Here is a 26,477-nt window from a genome sequence, read left to right on the forward strand (position 1 = left end):
AATATTGCACAGCACAAGGAATATAGCCAGAATTTTATAATAACTATAAATGGAGTATAATATTTTAAAATTGTGAGAATCACTTTGTTGTACCCCTGAATGATATAATATTATAGATCAACTTTACCTCAATAAAAAAACTTTTAAAACTTTTGTGCAGTCAGTTGTTCTAATTGTTTCCTTTGTGGTTTGTGGGCTTTATTTCTTGCCACCCTCCATGTTTTAACATTTGTTTTTAACATTTACATTTTCAATTCACCTAGTGTTTATTGCAGTGTAAGAAAGGTAATAAGAATTCACTTTTGTCTGATTTCCAGATGGAAGTCTAGTCTGTTGCCCCCACCCCATCATTTCTTGAATGTCTACTCTTCTCCACCTTTATTTTATACCAAGGTTCCATATGTTTCTGTTTCTGAAGACTTTATTGCATTATATTGCTCTGTCTATTCAAGCACAAGAATCAAACTCTTTTACTAACTGTAGTTTTATATCTTAATATCTGATAGATGTGGTCCTTTCTCATCATTTTTTCCAAAATCCTTTTTGTTCTCATTGTTCATATTTATAACTATGTGAATTTAGTATCATTTTGTCAAATTTCTAAAAAATTACTCAACATTTTTACTAGGAGTACTTTGATTATGTAAATTAAATCAGGGAGAATTTACATCTTTATCACCAAGGTCCTTCCTATATAAGGACACAGTATGTGTTTCCACATACATAAATCTTTTATTTCAGTAGTTTTAAAATTTTCTTCATATTATTTGTATTATACTTGTATCAGATATTTTTGATTTTTTAGCTGATATAGTAAGTGGGGTCTTTTCATCTGTTTTCTAAGTCATTTTAATTAACATATAGAAAACATTGCTTTTATATGCATTTAATAACCTATAGCTCTATTGAATTCTCATTATTTTATAATGTTTTATGAGGTTTTCTAAGTTTAAAATTATATTATCTACACAAATAAATAATTTGCCTTTTTTCCCCAACATTTATACCTGCTCTTTTTTCTCATATCCAATTTCAGTGGCTAGTGCCTACAAAGCAATTATTAATCAACAGAAGTGATCATTGGCACCTTTATCTTAATTTTTACAACAATGTAAATTAATGTTTCACTGTTAAGCATGAGGTTAGCTTTTAGTTTTAGATATGTATTTCTTTATTATATTGGGAAGCATTTATTTAGGGCATTGAGTCGGGTCACAGTAGTGAGAAGTTTGTCAGGAGTAATGGATATGGAGACAGGAATTAAGCATACAGGCACCCTGAAATTAATTTATTTAATCAATATTTATCGAACACATTATTTCCAAGGAACTCTTCTAGGCACAGAGGATACAGCATAGACAAAACCATCAAAAATACTAACATCATGAAACTTATAATTTACAAATCACTTTGATAGAGAAAAAGCCTTATAGTATGTGAAGTATAAAGCAATTCATATGCAAATGAATGATATTAATACTAGTTCAAAACTTCTTTAAATTTAATTAATTTATTTATTTTACTTTACAATATTGTATTGGTTTTGTCATACGTTGAGTTGAATCCGCCATGAGTGTATATGTGTTCCCCATCCTGAACCCCCCTCCCAACTCCCTCCCCATCCCATCCCTCTGGGTCATCCCGGTACACCATTCCCAAGCACCCTGTATCATGCAGCAAACCTGGACTGGCAATTCGTTTCACATATATTTCACATGTTTCAATGCCATTCTCCCATAACATCCCGCCCTCACCCTCTGCCACAGAGTCCAAAAGACTGTTCAATACATCTGTGTCTCTTTTGCTGTCTTGCATACAGGGTTATTGTTACCTTCTTTCTAAATTCCATATATATGAGTTAGTATACTGTATTGGTGTTTTTCTTTCTGGCTTACTTCACTCTATATAATAGGCTCCAGTTTCATCCACCTCATTAGAACTGATTCAAATGTATTCTTTTTAATGGCTGAGTAATACTCCATTGTGTATATGTATCACAGCTTTCTTATCCATCCATCTGCTGATGGACATCTAGGTTAACTTCCTTTATAAATGTTTGTTTATGGGCTCTTAACATTTTCCTTCTGTAATATCATTCTAGGTTTTTTGAAATACATTATTTTCTTAAAAAGAAATCAAAACATGTCAAAAAAACACTATCCTGAAAACTTCATAAATACTACAGTGTGAAGACCCCTCCGCTCAGGACAGAAAGTTGATTTTTCATACGTCTTAGGAACATCTGGTAAAGAACACCAGGTATGCATCAATTCATTTTATCTTTATTTTAAATTTTATTTATTTTTATTTTTTTTGGCTGCACTGGGTCTACATTGCTGTGTGCAGGGTTTCTCTAGTTGCTGCGAGTTGGGGCTATCCTCTGTTGCACTGCACAGACTTCTCACTGGAGCGGCTTCTCTTGTGGAGCAGAGGCTCTAGGCGCATGCGCTTCAGTAGTTGCAACACGTGGGCTCAGTAGTTGTGACTCAGGGGCTTAGTTGCCCTTCAGCATGTGGAATCTTCCCAGACCAAAGACTGAACCCATGTCTCCTGCATTGGCAGACGGATTCTTATCCACTGCACCACAAGGAAGTCCACATTTATTCATTTTAAAACATTTTTGCTTGTGTTTATTTTTTGGTTGGCCTTGTTGTAAAAGCAGAATTGAGCAACTATACAACACTGTAGAATTATTCAGATATGAATCTTGCTCTTCAGCAATCTTATTTCTCATTCTATAATTAAATGAATGTGATTTACAAATTTATTGTATATATAAGCAGATACCTCTTTTCACCACAGTGCATTCCAGAAAAATCATATCATCAAAAGATTCACAATTTTCCATTAGTCTTTTTAATTGTGGGTTATACTCCTGAGTCATTGATGTTGTTGTTCACTTGCTAGTTCAGTTCAGTTGCTCAGTCGTGTCCGACTCTTTGCGACCCCATGAATCGCAGCATGGCAGGCCTCCCTGTCCATCACCAACTCCCAGAGTTCACTCAGATTCACATCCATCGAGTCAGTGATGCCATCCAACCATCTCATCCTCTGTCGTCCCCTTCTCCTCCTGCCCCCAATCCCTCCCAGCATCAGATAGAGTCTTTTCCAATGAATCAACTCTTTGCATGAGGTGGCCAAAGTCCTGGAGTATCAGCTTTAGCATCATTCCTTCAAAAGAAATCCCAGGGCTGATCTTCAGAATGGACTGGCTGGATCTCATTGCTAAGTTGTGTCCAACTCTTTGAGACCCCATGGACTACAGCATGTGAAGCCTCCCTGTCCCTCCCCATCTCCCAGAGTTTGTCCAAGTTCATGTCCATTGAATTGATGATGCCATCCAACCATCTCATCCTCTGCACTCTCTTCTCCTTTTGTCATCAGTCTTTCCCAGCATCGGGGTCTTTTCCAATGAGTCAGCTCTTCACATCAGGTGGCCAAAGTACTGGAACTTCAGTTTCAGCATCAGTCCTTCCAACAAGGATTCAGGGTTGATTTCCAATAAGTACTCAGAGTTGATTCCCTTAGGATTAGCTGGTTTGATCTTGCATTCCAAGGGACTCTCAAGAGTCTTCTCCAGCACCACAATTTGAAAGCATCAATTCTTTGGTGTTCAGCCTTCTTTATGGTCCAACTCTCTCATCCATACATGACTACTGGAAAGACCATAGCTTTGACTATACGGACCTTTGTTGGTAAACTGATGTCTTTGCTTTTTAAAACGCTCAGATCGCCATATGTCATAGCCTTCCTTCTAAGAAGTAAGTGTTTTCTAATTTCATGACTATAGTCACCATTTGTAGTGACTTTGGAGACCAAGAAGAGAAAGTCTGTCACTGCTTCCACTTTTTCCCCTTCTATTTGCCATGAAGTGATGGGACCTGATGCCATGATTTTTGTTTTTATAATGTTGAGTTTTAAGCCAACTTTTTCACTCTCCTATTTCACTTGCATCAAGAGGCTCTTTAGTTCCTCTTCATTTTCTGCCATAAGGGTGGTGTCATCTGCATATCTGAGGTTATTGATATTTCTCCCAGCAATCTTGATTCCAGCTTGTGCTTCATCCAGCCTGGCATTTCACATGATGTACTCTGCATATAAGTTAAATAAGCAGGGTGACAATATACAGCCTTGTCACTCTCCTTTCCCAAATCTGAACCAGTCAGCTGTTTTATGTCAGGTTCTGTTTCTTCTTGACCTGCAATTCCTGAGTCATACGTAACAGCAAAGAGACTACTAATACTATAAACTCTATAATAATAAAAACATAGTAAAATCATGCTTCAGGTGCAATAAAACGGGCATCGTTATACTGTAAACACTGATTGTTCAAAATGTAAATGCTACTGAAAATCTGAACTGTACACTATCATAGATTGGATATATCAAGACTTAGCACGCTGTATGTTCCCCATGGTCCAGAGGTTAAGAATCTGTGTTCCAATGCAGGGAACATGGGTTCAATTGCTGGTCCAAGAAGATCACACTTGCCATGGGACCATGTGTCACAACCACTGAACCCTTGCCCCCTGGAGCCCATGGTCTGCAACAACAGAAGTTACTATGATGAGAAGCCCGCACTCCAGAACTAGAGAGTAGACCCTGCTGGCTGCAACCAGAGAAAGCCCACAGGCAGTAACGGAGACCTGTGTGTGTATATATAATATTATGTACATTAATATAAATTATATTAATTGCCGGGGGCCAGCGTGAGGAACTCCGCCCATGGCAAAGGTCATGAGGAAGGAGGCTTGGCATACGCAAAGGCATGATCAAGCCTCAGGAAACCCCCTGTTCCGGAGCATCTACCCCCAAAACCAGAGTCTGCTTTATGCTCTCACCTACACCTCTGACTTTATGGGGGGCTCTCCTCCATCACCATTTCTCTCGGAGAAACAGTTAACGTGCAGCTCCAAGTCAATAAAAATTCCTGGGCATGACAAGAGTGTTTCAGCTTACGGACTCCTCTGAAGGTTATCTAGCCTGCCTGTATAGGTTCGTCCGGCCACATGTGATTGTTTACAGCCTCCCAACCTGAGAGGCATGAGATGTTTTAGACTTACTAAAGGCAAATTCTTTTGGGAAATTGTCAGTATAGTTGGTTGGTTAGGAATTATATTGGTGAAGGGTTTTTTCATTTGTTGTGCCAATAATTGCTGCTAATTCCCTGACCTGGGTGTGACAAGGGTGTCTCAGGTCAAACCTTTCTGCTGACAGACTAGCTTGTGTGACAGGATTATCCACACTCCTGCCACTAGCACATGATTGTTTACTACCTCTCAACCATAAACAGCACAGAGAGTTTTGGAGTATTTTGAAAGTCTTAATTAGCATAGGGCTTTTCTCATTGTTGAGTCAATGATTGCCGCAGGCCTCCATATCCTTAGGCACCTGGGAATATATTAATCAATGTATTTGGAATATAGAAAAGGAAATATAGTAGTTTTTAAGATTAGCAATACTAGACTTTTTGAGTTAATGAATTTTCTCTTTTGTAATAGATCACTGTACTTTGTTATAAATCACTGTGTCCTTGCTATGTAAAAATGTAACTTTATCACTATCTTAAGACTAAATAGATCTTAAGGGGAACATTGGTGAAAGGATTTTCATTTGTTGGGTTGCTGTTTGCTGCTAAATCTCCATGTTCCTTGCCCTTATAATGAATATAACTAGCATATAGGAGAAATAAGTATTAACCTTTAAGCATATAGGAGAAATAAGTGTTAACCTTTAAGATTAATCATGTTAACCTTGAGTTAAATAAATTCCTTTCTTGATTGTAACTCACTACACCCTCACCCTATAGGAATGTAACTTTATTTGGAGGGTGGTGCCTGGTTTAAGAAAAAACACCCTTGGAAAAAAATAAGTTTTTTGGTTATCAGAAAGAAAGGGTCATAAAATGTCAGCAGGTCTCACTCATGGCCAGAAGATGATGTAAAACCCCTAAGACCTTTTTGTGTGAAGCACCTGATTTTGATAAAGGTCAGGACTGCTGACCCCCGAGTGACTCTGTATTCATCCCTATGTATAACAAAAGGTATATAAGCAAACCCAAAAATAAAGAAATCGGATCAGTTTCCGGAAAGACTGATTCCCCCATGTCGTTTCTTTCTTGCTCCTCGTTTTTCTGGCTGAATTCCCATCTGGAGCATGGATGCTATTCCACATAAACCAAGTTATTCAGCCTCTTTTTCTCCACTAATTTTCCTACTACACTATCCGTTTCTAATCTCTCTCTATATCTGTAATTAAATATGTATTTTTCCAAGGACGCCGACTCCGTCCCCACCTTCGAATCACCCTGGATCCACCGGGGCTGGACCCCAGCAATTAATTATATTAATATATTATTATAGATAACATTAATTATTTATTATATATAAATATTATATAAATAATGTAAATACAATATATTTATTATAAGTGCAAGTGAAAGTGTTAGTCACTCAGTCATGTCTAACTCTTTGCAACCCCACGGACTGTAGCTCACCAGGCTCCTCTGTCCATGGGATTCTCCAGGCAAGAATACTGGAATGGGATCTTCCTGACCCAGGGATTGAACCCAGGTCTCCCACATTGCAAGCAAATTCTTTACTATCTGAGCCACCAGGGAAGAGCATTTATTATAAACAAATAATATTAATTTATTTATTACAAATAATAAATGTATTAAAAAATAAATAGATAGATAAATACTTTTTTTAAAAAAAGAGGGAAGTCAGAGTCCTTTAGTTACCTCACCTTAGAAGCCACCTCTGAGTCACACCGAAGTTAAGGGGATTACACCAGAAAGTGGGAATTGGTGCAGGCCATCTCAGATACTGCCCACCACCTGTGTGCATTCCAAAGTCAACGTCTGAAGGGTAAATGTGGTTCTCCTCTTGATCAGTCTCTGGGGAAGAACAGTGACTACACATGGAGGAATCACCTGGTTGTTTTCCCAGGTGAATGAATGAATGTAGCTAGGTGATCCTCACCATCCAGTAGACAACAGTGAGGTGCCATTTATCCCTCTTGATAATCAGCAGGAAGGCCTTGTAATCTTCCAGACAGCGCCTGATCACCATTTCCCAAAACCAAACACAGTTCAGACTGAGTCTAAGGAAGCTCAAAGTAGTTCTTAGAGAAAGATTCAGAAATAGAACTGGTTTGGGAATTTAAAGCATTCTGTGTTCTAGTGTGTATACATATATATATATATATATATATATATATATATATGTATGTATATGTATAACTCAATCACTTTGCTTTACACCTGAAATTAACACGATTGTAAATCAAGTATATTCCAATTTTTTAAAATCCCAACAAACAACCAGCCTTAGAGAATGAGAATGTAATTCACTAACTTATAAATTGTCCCTGTTGTTGTAATCTGATGTGAACTTTATAATTCCTGTCAATATAGTCTCCCCAAAGTCCAGTCTCAGGAGTCTTATATTTTAGGTAGAAGAAAATATAAAAATCAAATTGAAATTTTTTTCTGGAACATACTTCAAAAATAATGTGTTATTTTGCATCCCTAATTGTGCATTTATAGTTAGTTAACTATAATAAAGCATGGGCTTCCCAGGTGGATCAAGTGGTAAAGAACCCACCTGCCAATGCAGGAGACGTAAGAGGCACTGGTCCAGTCCCTGGATCAGGAAGATCCCCTGGAGGAGGAAATGGCAACCCACTCCAGTACTCTTGCCTGGAGAATCCCATGGACAGAGGAGCCTGGCAGGATACAGTCCATGGTACAAAGAGTCGGCCAGAACTGAACACGCACACGTAATAAAGCATAGGTTCGTTTTAAGGGCTGTAGCTCTAAATCTAAAAATACTTTTCTTCTATTAGGTTGTTTACTATGTCATTGGCTGGTCCAACAGAAACAAATCTGGGTGGACATTTCCCCAACACAGCCTTCGAAAATGGCGGGAGTTCCTCAAAAAGGGAGCGCAGCAGCCCAGGTTTTCGCAGGAAGAGCGACGCCTCTGCCGAGAGTGTTGATTACAGCAGATCTCGGTGTTCCTGCAGAAGCCCAAGCTCCCACTGCGATTATTCAGAAGACTTTCTGTCTGTGTGCTCAGAAACCACAGCTAGAAACAACTACTTAGAGAAGCCTACAGTAAAAGAAAAAAAGAAGACGAAGTATAATGTTTCTAAAATCTCCCAACCTAAAGGTAAGAAGCAAAATCTCCCAACCAAGACCAAATTTCGGGTTATAATAACATTATTATTTAATGCACTGGTAACCTGGAGTGGCCCATATTCAGTTTTATTGCTTTTCCAGATTGTACCAGTACTTATAAAATTATAAGTATTACAAGTGAATTTTTTTATAGAAGGAATAGGAAATAGAGAAATTAAGAATAATCACAAAATGACAGAAAGCCCTCTTGCCCAGCTTACCCTCCTGGAACCCATGAGTGAGGTTAGTTCCGTTTTTAGTTAACAGGTGGCCCTGTTACAGCGCACCACAGTACTTGGATTTCACGGGCTTCTTGCCTTTCATCTCAGCTGAAGGGGCAAGGTTTCAGTCTCCAGTGAAATGTAACTATCTGTCTCAGCACCCCAGGAAGATGGTCTTCAAGTCCGGTGAGGCATATTGGCAAAGATGCTCTTTAGGGACAGGGCTGGTCAAAAGGCTGTTAATGTCATTTCCTTGTGGATTTTAAGAGTAGCAAAAACATCAGCTTCTAACTGTCCAAAGTGAAAGTAGCTCTGCACCATCCTCGACCTCCTCACTTCCTGCCCCCTTGCCTAGACTGTGGTTATTCCCAGGCATGCAATGCCGGGCTTATAAATATTCCCTGTGTAGAAACCGCTGCCACTCTTTTCCGGCTGGGACCATCAGAACTGGTGTCAGTAAGTGGCCGAAAAACAATTAAGGGCCTGTTGAATGTGGAGCACGTCCAGCGCCACATTCACCCAGTGCCTGCCTCCCACAGCCAGCCTGCCTGGGACCCTGTGAAGAGCTGGAGTCTTCAGTTGCCCTTCTTCCCAGCCTCAGAGCAGGGAGTCTTCATCCAAGACCTGACTCTGGGAGCCTTAGGGAATCCTTTGCATTTTGTGTGAGTGTCTATCTGTGTGCGTCTATTTGTGTTTGTGAACTTTCTAGGGAGAAGGACCCATAGTTTTCTTCCAGGTTCTAGAAAGGTTTCATAGCCCTTTCTCTGGAGAGGTGGGAGTCCTGTACCCACTGGCAAGGCCAGGGCAGAAGACCCTGCCAGGAAAAGGCTGAGCCACCAGGAAAGCCCATCCCAAAGAATAAACCCCCCAAATTCAGAAGTAGTCTGGCCCCTGTGCGTTTATGACAAGAAATCATCAAACAATATACTACATCTTACACTGAGTCTAGAATTTCACAGAACTGTGTAAGAAGGCAGTTAGTGTTTATAAAATTATTTCTACAAGAAACAAATTGCATGTTGAGTTCTAAGAGCCTTACAATACAAATTTAAAAAACTGATTCCTCATTTATTTATTCCACAAATGTTTATTGTATCCTTTATGCAAGGTACTTATTCATAAATTGGCAGCAGCCCAAATGAACTATCACTTCACAGTGGACTAGAACCTAAATTCCATGATCCCAGTGAGGGTTTCCCAGGTGACACAGTGGCAAAGAATCTGCTGCCAATGCAGAAGACTTCAATCCTTGGGTATGGAAGATCCCCTGGAGGAGGGCATGGCACCCCACTCCAGTGTTCTTGCCTGGAGAATCCAATGCACAGAGGAGCCTGGAGGGCTACAGTTCATGGGGTCACAAAGAGTTGGACCCTGCTGAAGTGACTGAGCACGCAGAACCTAAATTCCATGATCCTAGTGAGGACTAGTGAGTCTATTAGTGAGGACTTGTTCTCCCTTGGGTACTCTTTTGTGTGTGAATACTCTCGAATTATTTTAAGTAAATCTTGGCTGCTTCTTTAACCCAAATTTTATGCCCCTGAAGATCCCTGTACCCCAATGTGTAATGACCTTCAAACACTTATAACATCAAGCTTTGTCACAGAATGATAAAAAAAAATATTCTTGGTGTATCCTTTTATTCTTTTCTTCCTTCACAGCCCATGTCGTGTAAGTGTTTGCCAAAACAATTCAATCAGCAAGTAATTAAAGAATCAATGCTTGGGTAATGTAATTCCTTGGGTTCCCTGGTGGCTTTGTGGTAAAGAATCTGCCTGCCAGTGCAGGAGATGGGGGTTCAATCCTGGATCAGGAAGATACCCTGGAGAAGGAAATGGCAACCCACTCCAGGATTCTTGCCTGCAGAATTCCATGGACAGAGGAGCCTGGCAGGCTGCAGTCCATAGAGTCACAAAGAGTGGGACAAAACTTAGCAACTAAGTAGGCACACAAAAATGTAACTAACCTCAACCAATAAGGCATAATGACTAGCCAATGCAGTCCCTTCTTGAGTGAAGGTTCAATTTCTGTTCAGCTTTCTGATATATAAAAGGAGACCTCTGACCCTCAGGAGCTGGTAACACTGAGTCAGGAACCACCAATAGAGACCCAGAATTCACTCAAAGATAATAGCATCAGAGATTATTTTCAATTCTCATCTTAGAAAAGCACATTTTATAGCAGAAGAACATCTCATAGAGAAAAATTATAAGGATAAAATGAGAACTTCAATTTGATAGGATTTTTGCTCTGGTTAGATACTAGAGATTTATATACTTCAGTTCAGTTCAGTTCAGTCGCTTAGTCATGTCCGACTCTTTGCGACCCCATGAATCCCAGCACGCCAGGCCTCCCTGTCCATCACCAACTCCCGGAGTCCACCCAAACCCATGTCCATTGAGTCGGTGATGCCGTCCAACCATCTCATCCTCTGTCGTCCCCTTCTCCTCCTGCCCTCAATCTTTCCCAGCATCAAGGTCTTTTCAGTTGAGTCAACTCTTCGCATCAGGTGGCCAAAGTATTGGAGTTTCAGCTTCAACATCAGTCCTTCCAATGAACACCCAGGACTGATCTCCTTTAGGATGGACTGGTTGGATCTCCTTGCAGTCCAAGGGACTCTCAAGAGTCTTCTCCAACACCACAGTTCAAAAGCATCAATTTTTTGGTGCTCAGCTTTCTTTATACTCCAACTCTCACATCCATACATGACTACTGGAAAAGCCATAGCCTTGACTAGACAGACCTTTGTTGGCAAAGTAATGTCTCTGCTTTTAAATATACTATCTAGGTTGCTCATAACTTTTCTTCCAAGGAGTAAGCGTCTTTTAATTTCATGGCTGCAATCACCATCTACAGTGATTTTGGAGCCCCCCAAAATAAAGTCTGCCACTGTTTCCACTGTTTCCCCATCTATTTCCCATGAAGTGATGGGACCAGATGCCATGATCTTCATTTTCTGAATGTTGAGCTTTAAGCCAACTTTTTCACTCTCCTCTTTCACTTTCATCAAGAAGCTCTTTAGTTCTTCTTCATTTTCTGCCATAAGGGTGGTGTCATCTGCATATCTGAGGTTATTGATATTTCTCCTGGCAATCTAGATTCCAGCTTGTGCTTCTTCCAGCCCAGCTTTTCTCATGATATACTCTGCATATAAGTTAAGTAAGCAGGGTGACAGTATACAGCCTTGACATACTCCTTTTGCTATTTGGAACTAGTCTGTTGTTCCATGTCCAGTTCGAACTGTTGCTTCCTGACCTGCATACAGATTTCTCAAGAGGCAGGTCAAGTGGTCTGGTATTCCCAACTCTTGCAGAATCTTCCACAATTTATTGTGATCCACACAGTCACAGGCTTTGGCATAGTCAATAAAGCAGAAATAGATGTTTTTCTGGAACTCTCTTGCTTTTTCGATGATCCAGGGAATGTTGGCAATTTGATCTCTGGTTCCTCTGCCTCTTCTAAAACCAGCTTGAACATCTGGAAGTTTACAGTTCATGTATTGCTGAAGCCTGGCTTTGAGAATTTTAAGCATCACTTTATTAGCGTGTGAGATGAGTGCAATTTGCGGTAGTTTGAGCATTCTTTGCCATTGCCTTTCTTTAGATTACTGTAAATAGCAAGCAAAATATTTCTATAATTTGATTTTCAAAATGTGGTTCTTTCTTTTGTAGAAAAATTTACTTTCAGAACTCCTTCAATTATACCCTTCCTTACTGTGATTTGTCAATACAATGCCAAAACAGGTGTGCACGTGGGTGCATGCTAAGTCGCTCAGTCATGTCTGACTCTTTGTGACCCCATGGACTGTAGCCTGCCGGGTTCCTCTGTCCATGGGATTCTCCAGGCAAGGTTCATTAGTGGAATACTGGATGGGGTTGTCATGCCCTACTCCAGGGGATCTTCCTGACCCAGGGATCAAACCTGTGATTCCTTATGTCTCCTGCACTGGCAGATAGGTTCTTTACCACTAGTACCACCTGGGAAGCCCACCAAGATGTTTTGTGATAGTCATTCAAAAAACTGGTATACCTTCTCTGAGATCCACTCTCACTGAAGTGGATCAATGATGAAAATAGCCAAATCTGAGCCTCAGAAGATCTCCCAGTCTACCTGATGCATGATCTCTGTAGTTCTGAGAACCAAGAAAATAATTTAAAATAAGGTGTGTGTGTGTTTTTGTAAAGGTGACAGTGGATAACTGAGGACTTATTGGTGGGTGAGTGAGAGCTGGCTGTGGATGTATGTGTATGAAAGACTGATCATTTCTGAGCAATGATGAAAAGATTTTACTGTGGACCTTTATAACTATGAATGTTTCTACGCTTGCTCTGAGCTCAGAATTTTTAAAAAGGGGGAAAAAATGGTATACCAAAAAAAGAAAAGTTATTTTACTGCGTTCATTTGCTTAGGACACCTTTTGCCCTATTGTCTTTGGGCAGAGGTGGGTGGAAGCCCTAAGGTGGGGTTGAGCAGGTATGCTTTGCAACTGATGCTGGAGCTGTGGAGAACAGGAAGGGGAAAGGCCTGCCTTTGAACCTCTTCCTACCCTGGTCTTTGGAAGAAGGGGCCACCTCCTTTAAGGTGACCTGGAAGAGAGAGAGGACCCAGCAGAGGGTGGCGCCAGCACCAGCAGGGACCTGGCTCAGGATGAGGACCTGAACCAGACTGAGGGCACAGACAGCAGGAACAGAATGGGACTGAGACACAAGAGGAAGAGGACGTTGAGACAGGACCAAGACGGGGCTGGGAGGATGGGCACAGCAGTGTGACAGGAGGACAGAGGTGCTTTGAAAAGGAGGGTGGGAGTGAGGGTGCACCTGGGGAAACGGCTGAGGAAAGTTGGAGCCAGTGAAGCGGGGCTTGGGCTTAGGTCTGTTCAAAGAGCTTATTTCACTGTACTGGGAAGGCATGACTAGTCTTGAGTAACAAGAGTCCCTTTTTGACTATGGACCTAGATGTGCATGTTTTTGGTGAATTAATTTAAGTGTTTTAGCTTAGTGGTTTAACAACTAGGTATCTTAAGAGTAGTTTAACCATTCAGCTTTTAAAAAAAATAAAAGGAAAGTGCTAATCGCTCAGTCGTGTTTGATTCTTTGTGGCTCCATGAACTATAGCCTGCCAGGCTCCTCTGTCCATGAGGATTCTCCAGGCAAGTATACTGGAGAGAGTTGCCATTTCCTTCTCCAGGGGATCTTCCCAAACTTGTGATCAAACCCACGTCTCTTGCATCTCTTGCATTGGCAGGCAGATTCTTTACCACTGAACCACCTGGGAAACAGATAGTGTGGTCACTGAAATCTGTGTGGTCTGTCACCCCCAAGATGCAGATGCTTTATCCCCAGAAAGTGTCCTCTATCTCTGCTGGCTCATTGTTTTCATCACAGGCAGAATTGCCTTTCCCACCACTAGACCAAACACACTGAGCCGTGTCTCAAACAATGTGTCCTCATTTGGGCCAATAGCTCAGGGCTAAGACCCCAGTGACCCTGGCCACTAAGAGCCTTTCTCTGCAGGATGAGGGTCATACATTTTTAAATTCTAGAATCCAATTCCAACCACTCTTTCTCAGAATATAGGTATACTGATATATATACAGGCACATACATGTGTACATACACAGATGCACATATGAATGTCATATAAATGCACATACCTGTGGAGAAGTGGCAAAGGTACACAGACCTGAGTCTGTTTCACCACTTACTAGCTGTGTGCCCATTGATAAGCATCATCATTAAAATGGGATAATAGACACTACTGATACCATATATAAAATAGATAACTAATGAGAACATAATATATAGGGAATTCTACTCAGTGCTCTGTGGTGACCTAAATAAGGAAATCCAAGGAAGAAGGGATGTATGTACACATATAGCTGATTCACTTTGCTGTACAGCAAAAACTAACACAACAGTGTTAAACAACTATACTCCAATGAAAATTAATTTAAAAAATAAAATGGGAAAATAACACAGTGATGTTACACATACGGTTGACATATGCAAATTCAGTTATATGAGCTTGGTGTAATATCGTTTAGATGCTTTTTGATCAAAATAGTTTCCTGAGCACAAACTATCTAACTGGTTAATTGAGTGCCCAGCCAAAAGCAACAAAGGAAAAACTGCCTATGTTAGATATATTGAGAGACAGAATACATATATGAATTCTCTAAGCAATTTAATGGCTCTTTAAACGTCTTTTTAAATCTCTGAGACCTTCATATATAACTCTTGGCTCCAATGTTACCCTCTAATTGCCTCATAACATTTTGTTGGCAGAATTACATCAGATAATCTATTACATAAAGCATTTAATTCAATGCTTCACATATAGGAAATGCTTGGTAAATGTTATTTATTCTTATGGTTTTTAGTTTACCTTTTATAATATAAGTAAGTGAGGGTTTTAGAGTCAGAGAAGACCTGATTTCCATTCCTTTTATGTCGCTTTGTGGTTATGTAACCTCATGCGAAGAGTTGACTCATTGGAAAAGACTTTGATGCTGGGAGGGATTGGGGGCAGGAGAAGAAGGGGACAACAGAGGATGAGATGGCTGGATGGCATCACTGACTCGATGGACACAAGTCTGAGTGAACTCCGGGAGTTGGTGATGGACAGGGAGGCCTGGCGTGCTGCGATTCATGGGGTTGCAAAGAGTCGGACACGACTGAGCAACTGAACTGAACTGAACTGAACCATGGACAAATGACTTATAATCTCTAGCTATAAAATGGACTTTTACTACTGACCTTAAAAGCATTGCATTAAATGAGATCGCTCGTACCCAGCATAAAGCATGACATTCATTCAGTGTTAGTTCCTTCCCCTTCTACCTTGTGTGTGTATGTGTATATGTGTGTGGTAGTGGGGGGGAAGGGGGGGCATGGGTATTACAGATACCTACATACTTACATATATGCATATGACTGGACTTCCCTGGTAACTCAGCTTGTAAAGACTCCACCTGCAATGCAGGAGACCCTGGTTTGATTCCTGGGTCAGGAAGAGCCTCTGGAGAAGGGATAGGCCACCCACTCCAATTTTCTTGCCTGGAGAATCCCCATGGATAGAGGAGCCTGGTGGGCTACAGTCCATAGGATCACAAAGAGTCAGACATGACTGAGCAACTAAGCACATACATATGGCTATAGTAACAAACTGGATTATCTTCTTACACAGGCCAGAAGGAAATCTCGGTTAGAAAAAAGCACAGCTGGAATGTACCATTTCTCAACTCTCAGATCCGTGTGGCTGCCCAGCGACGTGATGCCATGGCCCACCGCATCCTGTCAGCGAGGCTTCATAAGATCAAAGAACTGAAGAATGAGTTAGCTGATCTGCACCACAAAGCGGAGGCCACAGTCATAGAAAACCAATTTCTGAAACAACTCCAGCTTAAGCACTTGAAAGCTATAGGAAAATATGAGAATTCACAAAATAATCTACCTCAAATTATGGCCAAACATCAGAATGAAGTGAAAAATTTAAGGCAGCTCCTCAGGAAATCCCAGGGAAAAGAAAGAGCTGTGTCGAGGAAGCTGAGAGAGACGGACAGTGAGCTGCTGAGGACAAAAGATGCCTTGCAGGCACTGCAGAGGATTTCTGAAGACAAGAGTCTTTCAGAGAGAGAAGAGCTCACTCAGAGGTTGTCCATTCTTACAGCAAAGATGGAGGCAAACGACAAAAAGATACAGGTGTGTACTTCAGAGGCCTAGAAACGTTAAGGTTCCAAAAGCAATCTGGAGAGGGTGTGCATTCATCATACTAGCCTGAGGAATGAAGCACTACTGGGCTGAGCACACGGATGGTGGGATGGGGTGGGGGCAGGGAAGGGGAGGTGCGCAGGAGAAACAGAAACAGCCCCTCTTGTTGTGGACTGAGCCAGGGCTCCTTCTGTGTTTGTGTCACACAACCTAACTCAGGTCCACTCATCCACGAGCAGCAAAGCCAGTCTACTGACACTGCGCTGAAGTGCTAAAGGAAAGCGCAGCATTTATTGCAAATGCCAAGCAAGGAGTCCAGGTAGTTAGTGATCAAAATGCCTGAACTCCCCCAGTGGCTTTCAGGAAAAAATTTTAAAGACAAGGTTTGGGGTGGTGTGTTATGTGATCAGTTCATGGACATTCCTCTGACTGGTTGGTGGTGAGGTATTCAGGAGTCAGCATCATCAACCTTCTGGTTCCAGCCAGTCTGGGGTCTATGTGCTTGTGGGCAGCATGCAGTTAAATTTCTTCTACCTGGTGGGGGTTCAGTATCTGCAAAACAGCTCACAGGAAATGGCTCAGAATATTACCTATAGCCCTTGAGGAGGAACTAAAAGTTCTTAACTTTAATAGCTAAACTATTATTATTTTGTCTTGTGCTGTGTTTAGTCACTCAGTCATGTCTAACTCTTTGCTACCCCATGGACTATAGCCCACCAGGCTCCTCTGTCTTTGGAATTTTCCAGGCAAGAATACTGGAGTGGGTAGCCATTCCTTTCTCCAAGGTATCTTCCTGACCTAGGGATCAAACCTGGGTCTCCTGCATTTCAGGCAGCTTCTTTACCATCTGAGCCACCAGGGAAACAAATTGTCTTACTTTACTATTTTCATTTCTGTCTGCATCTTCTCACTTCTCTGATTAAAATTGCTCTTTGGAACTCAGGCAAGTTATAGGAGGCTAAAGTTTTTCTAAAGACAGGAGGCAGACGGAGGACATGTGGTGGGAAGGGGTCCCTGTTACAGAAAAGGCCCCATAGTGTCCTACTCGGTGACAGTTGGGCTCATTTATCTGGAAATGACCATCCTCTGAGACGGTCTGGCTGCCAGGGTTAGGGGAGTCTGTTCACATGCTGGAGGGCGGTGTGTCGTGCTGTGTCGTGCTGTGCTATGTTGTGGGAAACCTTTCTTAGAAAGTGAACCTCTGCTCCAAACTGCTTCTGAAAAGATCACTTCTCTAAACTGTAAGTGCATCTCCTCACCCCCTTCCTTGTTCTCTCCCTCATCCATCTGTCCAGTCTTCACCACAAAGACCCATGTCCTGGAAACAGAAAAGTTTTCTAGTAATATTCCTGGAGACAGGTAGGGGAAAGGAATGTAAATCACTGAAGGAATGAATAGGTTGGTATTCCTCAAGGGTGCATGGTGGTTAAAAGCTTGGGTTTACAAGGGGTGATTTGGGAGAACACTGATTACACTGAGAATTCTGCCTAGTCTACATTAGGTGGTTTTGGTCTCCATGAACACAAAATGGAATGGACACAAATGGAATTAACTTATTCTTTCATTCCTTAATGGTGAGAGACAAGTATTTTCTATGAAATAGAAATCATTCATGAAGTAGACAAGTATTTACTTGAAATAATAAGACATTAAGTTCATTTCAGCCATTTCTCAGTTATTTCTTTCTTTTTTGGTAAAAATCCTCCTCTATTTCCAAAGAGAATTTTCTCACATAAAATGGATATGTGAGCTACAGGACATAATGAGGAACGTCCTTTTTTACTGATGTAAATAGTGTACCAAGTTTCTAATGTCTGGCTTTCAGGTAGCACTGAATCCATCTTAGCATCTGTCTGTCATGTGAAAGTACATGTATTTGTATCTCATCTACATATTTTTACAGATATGTTTAAGTAGTTCATGTCTCTATACTACAACCAAAACCAAAAAGAATTCAAGAACTACTTAGCTATTTTCTTATCAGGAGCACTTGGTCATATAGAAGATTTCATTTGATTTTAGGGCATTTGTTGGGGGGGGGGGCATTTGTGGGACAAAACATGTAGGTATTTTTTTAATGTTAATATTTTAGAAAGTGTGATTTTAAAGATTATTTCATTTCAATCCCATTAGTTTATCATCTTTTACACTTTAATGAGAAAGTGTTAATGTTATAATGAGGGAATCCATAAAGGGAAACTTTATGGTAAAAAAAGGAAAGAAAAAGTCTTTAGGCCAACCTCCTGTTAAAGTACTACTCTTTTTTTTTAAGCAAAATGTACCAAAACTTGTGAAATTCAGCTTCCAATTCAGCTTCTCCAGTAAAACACGTCTCATTCCAGAAAGGTGAATATGCAATAGTAAATCCTGCATTTTTATAGAAGGTTATTGGAGAAGGAAATGGCAACCCACTCCACTACTATTGCCTCGAAAATCCCATGGACAGAGGAGCCTGGTAAGCTACAGTCCGTGGGGAGTCAGAGTCGCTGAGTCAGACACGACTGAGCAACTCCACTCCACTCCACTCCATTGTGCTAATAAGTCAGTCATTTCACTGTCTCACATATAACCCATTCACACGGTGTGGCTCCGCGAGGCCCCAGCATAATTTCCATCTTGGTTATCTGAGAATCACAGTCCCACAGAATCATGATCTGCACTGATGCTGGTAAAGCTTTCAGCAAGAGATGCTTGAAAGATTTTCACAGAGTGCACTATGCCAAGTTAGCATAATACTTCATTTCAATACAATTGCTTAGGTTTAGTTTGAAATTGTAATACTGCTGCTGCTGCTGCTGCTGCTAAGTCGCTTCAGTCGTGTCCGACTCTGTGCGACCCCAGAGACGGCAGCCCACCAGGCTCCCCCGTCCCTGGGATTCTCCAGGCAATAACACTGGAATGGGTTGCCATTGCCTTCTCCGAAAGTGTAACACTGATTATACTTACTGATTTTCAGGCTCTGTTCTCCCCCCAAAAATTTCTTTTTTATCAAATTCCAGAGTGTAAAAAACATCAGACTGTAAACATGGTATTTATTCTCTAGCATTGGGATCTGAGATTTTGGGGCTTTGTGCCTCTCTGTACATGTATGATAATTTTTAGTTCTAATATGTGTTCTCCCCACTAAAATTATATTAAAATCTTGAACTTTTCCTAAGTGTAATTAGTTTCATTACAGTTGAAGTTTTGTATAATACTACACTGGTCACAAAGAGCTGAAATATGTACTGTTTTCAGGGCTTGGAGAAACAATTGAGGCTGAACAATAAAGCCTTTACTCGGCAGCTGACCTTTGAGAACCAGAAGACCTTAGCAGCTCAGGCTGCCACAAAGACTCTGCAGATGGAAATAAAACACCTTCAACAAAAACTTAAGGTACTTTTTTTTTTAAGCAAAATGTACCAAAACTTGTGAAATTCAGCTTCCAAAAATATCAGAGCTGTTGTTGTTCAGTCATGTCCGACTCTTTGTGACCCCCATGGACTGCAGCACACCGGGCTTCCTTGTCCTTCACTATCTCCCAGAGCTTGCTCAAACTCATGTCCATTGGTTCAATGATGCCAACCCACAGTCTCATCCTCTGTTGCCCCATTTTTTTCTTGCCCTCATCCTTTCCAGCATCAGGGTCTTTTCCAATGAGGCGGCTCTTCCTATCAGGTGGCCAAAGTATTGGAGTTTCAGCTTCAGCATCAGTGTTTTCAATGAATATTCAGAACTGATTTCCTTTAATATTGACAGCTTTGATCTTGCACTCCAAGGGATTCTCAAGAGTTTTCTCCAACACAACAATTTGAAAGCATCATTTCTTTTGTGCTCAGGCTTCTTTATGATACAACTCTCCCATCTGTACATGACTACCAGAAAAACCATAGCTTTGACTATACGGAAAATTCAGTTCAATTCAGTCGCTCAGTTATCTCTGATTCTGTGACCCTGTGGACTGCAGCATGCCAGGCCTCCCTGTCCATCACCACCTCCCAGAGTTCATTCAAACTCATGTCTATCTAGTCGGTGATGCCATCCAGCCATCTCATTCTCTATCGTCCCTTTCTCCTCCTGCCCACAATCCCTCCCAGCATCAGAGTCTTTTCCAATGAGTCAACTCTTCACATGAGGTGGCCAAAGCACTGGAGTTTCAGCTTTAGCATCATTCCTTCCAAAGAAATCCCAGGGCTGATCTCCTTCAGAATGGACTGGTTGGATCTCCTTGCAGTCCAAGGGACTCTCAAGAGTCTACTCCAACACCACAGTTCAAAAGCATCAATTCTTCGGTGCTCAGCTGTCTTCACAGTCCATACATGACTACTGGAAAACCCATAGCCTTGACTAGATGGACCTTTGTTGGCAAAGTAATGTCTCTGCTTTTGAATATACTATCTAGGTTGGTCATAACTTTCCTTCCAAGGAATAAGCCTCTTTTAATTTCATGGCTGCAATCACCATCTGCAGTGATTTTGGAGCCCCCAAAAATAAAGTCTGACACTGTTTCCCCATCTATTTCCCATGAAGTGATGGGACCAGATGCCATGATCTTCGTTTTCTGAATGTTGAGCTTTAAGCCAACTTTTCCCTCTCCTCTTTCACTTTCATCAAGAGGCTTTTTAGTTCCTCTTCACTTTCTGCCATAAGGGTGGTGTCATCTGCATATCTGGGGTTATTGATATTTCTCCTGGCTATCTTGATTCCAGCTTGTGCTTCTTCCAGCCCAGCATTTCTCAACACTTTAGTGGAACCGAGAATAAATTTTTGGATTAAAGAATTAACTTATAACATTAAAATTGTTAGAATAATTTTCAGTTCAGTTCAGTCACTCAGTCGTGTCCGACTCTTTGCGACCCCATGAATTGCAGCACACCAGGCCTCCCTGTCCATCACCAACTCCCGGAGTTCACTCAAACTCAACGTCCGTCGAGTCAGTGATGCCATCCAGCCATCTCATCCTCTGTCGTCCCCTTCTCCTCCTGCCCCCAATCCCTCCCAGCATCAGTCTTTTCCAATGAGTCAACTCTTCACATGAGGTGGCCAAAGTATTGGAGTTTCAGCTTCAGCATCAGTCCTTCCAAAGTACACCCAGGACTGATCTCCTTTAGAATGGACTGGTTGGATCTCCTTGCAGTCCAAGGGACTCTCAAGAGTCTTCACCACCACAGTTCAAAATAGTGTCAAGTGAAATGTGTTAAACAAAGACAAATACTGTATGATATCACTTAAATGTGGAGTCTAAAAAATACAATGACCTAGTGAATATAACAAAAAAGAAGCAGACTCATGAGTATACAGAACAAACTTGTGGTTAACAATGGGGAGGGAGAGGGGGGAGGGGTACTATAGGGGTAGGAAAGTAAAAGGTTCAAACTATTAGGTATAAACTAAGCTACAGGGAAACACAGTACAATGCAGGGAATATAGCCAATATTTTCCTGGAGAAGGCAATGGCACCCCACTCCAGTACTCTTGCCTAGAAAAGCCCATGGACGGAGGAGCCTGGTGGGCTGTAGTCCATGAGGTCACTAAGAATTGGACACGACTGAGCAACTTCACTTTCACTTTTCACTTTCATGCATTGGAGAAGGAAATGGCAACCTACTCCAGTATTCTTGCCTGGAGAATCCCAGGGACGGGGAAGCCTGGTGGGTTGCCGTCTATGGGGTCGCACAGAGTCAGACATGACTGAAGTGACTTAGCAGCAGTAGCAGCAGCCAATATTTTACAATAAGGAGTATAACCTTTAAAACTTGTGATCACTGCACTATACCTGTAACTTATATAATACTATACATCAACCATACTTCAATTTTTCTCAGAAAACCAGCATGTCAAACCTTTTGTTTTGCCAAGACTTAAAAAGTCAGCACTGAAATCTCAAGCTAAAGAGCAGTATTTTTGTTCCAGGTCCCATCCACCCTGCACTGGCTGTACAGACAAAACTTTCTGTGATGAGGACAGTGTTCTCTCTCACTGTCCAACCCTGTGGTCACCACTCACATGCAGGACTGAGCATCTACAATACGGGTCATGTGACTCAGAACTAAATATTTTTAATTCTACTTAATCCAAGGAACAACATGATTAGTGGCCACTGAATTGCACCACAAAGAACAGTAAACTTCTTGGCGCAGACCCAGGGAACAGAAAAAAAAACACTGTGAAAGAATTTGGCTTGCAAACTCTTCAAAATATTGTCTGAGTCACAATGGTTTATCACTCTGTTTAAAAGCTAGTGCTTTTTTGGGACATCCCTGGTGGTCCAGCAGCTAAGACTCCCCAAAGCAAGGGACCCAGGTTCAATCCCCAGTCAGGGAACAAGATCCCACATGCCACAACTAAGACCCACCGTGGCCAAAATAAATAAATATTTTTTTAAAAAAGAACTAATTTTTTTATGTTAGGAATGATATACCATGATATGGCCAATTTCTGTTCCTGCTAGAGCTTACCAAGCTCCTCACATTAAATAGTTTTTTACAGAAAATGAAGGTTGATAAAAGTAGACACTTATAGAAATATTGGTATTGTGGTTCTTTATAGGAGAAGGATCGAGAGCTCGAAATTAGAAACATCTATACTAACCGGATACTCAGAAATTTACATGACAAAGAAGATTATCCAAAAGGTAAAGCGTGTTTCAATTGTTTTTGCTTGAAATCTGTTTTAAAGTATGTAGTCAAATTTTCCTAATATCATCAAGATAATGGACATTTTTTAAAATTAACATTTATTTTAATTGGAGGCTAATTACCTTATTGTAGTGGTTTTTGCCATACATTCACATGACTCAGCCATGGGTGTACATGTGTTCCCTATCCTGAACCCCCCTCCCACCTCCCCCCCCATCCCATCCCTCAGGGTCGTCCCAGTGCACCAGCCCTGAGCACCCTGTCTCCTGCATCGAACCTGGACTGGTGATCTATAAATCATCCCACCCTCGCCTTCTCCCACAGAGTCCAAAAGTCTATTTTTAAAAATATCATTTTGTTAGGCACTGTAACATAATAGAGAATAATGAAACCACCCCATGGTTGAAACAGCTAGAAGAAAACAGAGATGCAGTCCTTCTCCTCATCGTCAGCTCGGTCCTTTATGTCCTCACTCACGTGAATGAGGGGATAACTTTCAGTTTGATGCAACATGTCTGCCAAATACTGAACTTTCTAGGTAGATCTGTCATCCAGTGTGTGGATTTTTTGTTTTGTTTTCTGTTTGGGTTTGGTTTGTTTGTTTGTTTGTTTTGGCAGAGCCTCATGGCATGCGAGATCCTAGTTCCCAGACCTAGGAATGGAATTCACACCCCCTGCAGTAGAAGCACCAGGTCCTAACCACTCACTGGACCACCAAAGAGGACCCTGTGTAGATTGTTAAGGTTACCTTTATTTAGGTACCTTTGGCTCAGATGGTAAAGAATCCGCCTGCAATGCAGGAGACCAGAATTCAATCCCTGGGTTGGGAATGGCAACCCACTCCAGTATTCTTGCCTGGAGAATTTCATGGACCGAGGAGCCTGGCAAGTATAGCCTTTGGGATGCAAAGAGTCGGACATGACTGAGCAACTAACACTCTCACCTCAATACAGTGGCTTTCCTGGGTTGCTCAGTGGTAAACCCACCTGCCAGTGCAGGAGACAAAGGAGAGGCAGGTTCGATCCCTGGGTCAGGAAGATTCCCTGGAGGAGGAAATGGCAAACCCACTGCAGTATTCTTGCCTGGGAAATCCCATGGACAGAGGAGCCTGGCAAGCTACAGTCCATGGGGTCGCTAAGAATCAGACACAACTGAGTATGCATAAATCTCAGTGCAGTGCACCCATTTTAAGTGTGCGGCCCAGTGGGTTTTGACATGTGCTTATACCCATGTAACCATTACCTCGGTCTAGATGTGGAATATGGCCATCTCCTCAGGAGGTGCCCTTGTCCCTGGCAGTCAGGTCAGGGATCCTCCAGCCCCAGCCCAAAGCCACCTCTGACCTCCCTTCAGTCACAGTTGCTCTGTTTGCCTGTTCTACAGATTCACAAGTGGGATTATACAGCAGGTCCTCTTTTGTATCTGTCTTCTCTTGTTCAGCATAGTGTGTTTGAGACTCATCGATGCTGTGCTATCATTAGTTTGTACCTTTTTACTGCTGTGTTGTGTCTGTGTTTGTCGTTCAGTCATGTCCGACCCTTTGTGACCCCATGGACTGTATGTAGCCCACCAGGCTCCTCTGTCCATGAGATTTCCCAGGCAAGAATACTGCAGTGGGTTGCCATTCCTTTCTCCAGGGGATCAGTAGTACCTTTTCCTTCAAGACAGGATGTACTTACTCACTCCCCACCGCACCCCCAACAGACAAGACCTTCCAGCAAGATTCTGCTAAGAAGAGGAACAACAGAAACACTTACCTCTTATTTTGCTAGAAGAAGTAACTATGTGTTTACTTTTCAAGGCAACAATCTCTTTGCTTTTGGTTTATAATCCAGAATAACAGCCAGCAGAGATGATAAAATCAAACATGGGGTTATTTAAATAGGATAAAACCTCCGAAGAAAGTGGCTACCAGATTTAGAAGTCGTGAACTTTAGCATGGGCAATCTAACCATTGATAACCAAGAGCTCTGACGCAGGAGACATGGTGGCACCCCTCTCGCAACTGCAGAACTATGCTTCTGAACCCCTCCTGCCAGCAGGGGCCGCTGTGTCCTCCCAGAGCAATGCCCACCCATCGTCATGCCTGCTTGTATGGGCACCCATAACCTCTGCGGCCCAAAACAGGACAAAAGTGCTAACGTGGTAGAGGAGAAAGTGAAACTGGCAAATGTTTCATATTTACTGAACATCTTTAGAAAATGTCTAGTATACCTTGTTTCATGATTACGTTACCAACTTCAGTTGTTATTTTCTATTTAAAATCAACATTGCTTCCAAATGCAAGTTATGCTTCTTACATATATTGAATGTAACTGTTCTGTAGTTTCTTCAACAAAGTCAGTACAAGCAGACAAGAAAAGTTTTCCATTTACGAGTATGCGACACCAGGAAACCCAAAAATCGGAAGATGTTCCATCTTGGACAACTAAGGTACAGCAAATTTGAATTCTTGAAGTGTCTAATTAAACATACTTTTGCAAACATAGGCTTTACACACTTGTTCTATACAAAAAGTTGTTGTAGTCATTAAATAAAGCACAATTTAAAATTATCTCTACCACCAAAAAATATTTTTTGCCACTTTTCTAAATTATAGAGCAAAAAGACAACAGGAAACAATGGTCATAAAGAGAAGTCTATTGAAATAATCCATGCAATTCCTCCCTGTATCAGCAAACTACCAAACCAAGAGGATTCCAAGAGAAAATATGAAGGTAATTTTAACAACTAGTAAAAGTCTCCTTCACACTTTGTTTTTTTAAGTTGTGAATTACTCACTATGTGTGTGTTTAAAAATATACATAAAACAGATGTGTTCAGTTGAGAGAACTGTTATAAAATAAACACCTGCTGTTTTTTTAAGTTGTGAATTACTCACTATATGTGTGTTTAAAAGTATACATAAAACAGATGTGTTCAGCTGAGAGAACTGTTATAAAATAAACACCTGCATAGCCACTACCTTGTTTAAGAAACAGAACAAGAGCATCCCCTGGGACACCCTGTGGGCCCTTCATAACCATAACGCTCTTGCCCCCCCCGCCCCATCACCACCACCAAAAGCAACCTCGACATTCCATTTTCTGCCACAGCTCCCAAACCTGTGTGTATCCTAAACAACATATTCACTTTTGAAAAACTGAGTCTCAAACCCAAACCCAGCTGAATTAAGGGAAGCACCGCCCCTGAAGAAGATTCCAGAGCAGGCAGGCTGGATACAAACTGGCTGCAGCTTCCCTGAGGGCACAGGGCCTGGCCAGGGTCAAGGTCACTCACAGTCCTGGGGGATGGGGACCCATAAGAGCCAGACATGTGGCAGGGTTGCTCTGCTGGTGCAGGGAGAGGCCCCGTGCACTGGGCTCTGGAGCATTCTCAGCCCACCCAGGCTGCAGACATCACAGGGGGAGGGATGCCTCCACCAGGCTACGGGCTGGTCAGGATGGACCAAGGACGCTAGAGGCTGGGGGGTTAGCTAGCAGAGTCTTGGTGATGCCAGCCCTTAAGGTTTAAGCCCTTGGCCTCAGGCCTGGTGCCCTTTGCCTCAGGCCTGGTGCCCTTTGCCTCTGTGGTCCAGGGGCTCCCATCACCCTTCCTGCTGATTCCTGCCCCCCTTCTTCCTGTGTCCTCCTGTAATGAATGCCATCTTGGACAAGGAGCAAAACCTGTACTGGCTTCTTGAGAAACAGGTGCACATTAGGCAACTCTGTGCACCTTTCCCTGGGGATGTCATGGTTCTACCCTAGACTTG

At 41.8% G+C, this 26,477-nt stretch overlaps 1 protein-coding gene and 2 non-coding genes across 4 annotated transcripts in view; all 3 read left to right on the forward strand.

Moving 5' to 3' along the window:
* The first annotated feature begins 1,986 nt into the window (after positions 1-1,986).
* LCA5L (lebercilin LCA5 like) overlaps positions 1,987-26,477 on the forward strand; it is a 28,681-nt gene continuing 4,190 nt past the window's right edge. Inside the window, exons 1-7 of one of the 2 annotated variants that reach the window (XM_040232370.1) lie at positions 1,987-2,259; positions 7,849-8,174; positions 15,586-16,100; positions 19,347-19,484; positions 22,638-22,722; positions 25,053-25,159; positions 25,326-25,443. In XM_040232370.1, coding sequence (XP_040088304.1) covers positions 7,859-8,174; positions 15,586-16,100; positions 19,347-19,484; positions 22,638-22,722; positions 25,053-25,159; positions 25,326-25,443 — 1,279 coding nt within the window. In that variant the 5' untranslated portion in view covers positions 1,987-2,259; positions 7,849-7,858. The remainder of the gene's footprint in view (positions 2,260-7,848; positions 8,175-15,585; positions 16,101-19,346; positions 19,485-22,637; positions 22,723-25,052; positions 25,160-25,325; positions 25,444-26,477) is intronic. The other variant, XM_040232379.1, reaches the window with a different exon arrangement.
* Positions 12,459-12,538, forward strand: LOC120859975. The gene has a single exon (XR_005720210.1). It is a non-coding gene; the product is annotated as a small nucleolar RNA U2-19 (small nucleolar RNA).
* On the forward strand, positions 12,668-12,737 carry LOC120859967. The gene has a single exon (XR_005720208.1). It is a non-coding gene; the product is annotated as a small nucleolar RNA U2-30 (small nucleolar RNA).

The sequence above is a fragment of the Oryx dammah genome, unplaced genomic scaffold, assembly GCF_014754425.2.
Source record: "Oryx dammah isolate SB20612 unplaced genomic scaffold, SCBI_Odam_1.1 HiC_scaffold_2, whole genome shotgun sequence".
In the NCBI taxonomy this organism is placed as follows: Eukaryota; Metazoa; Chordata; class Mammalia; order Artiodactyla; family Bovidae; genus Oryx; species Oryx dammah.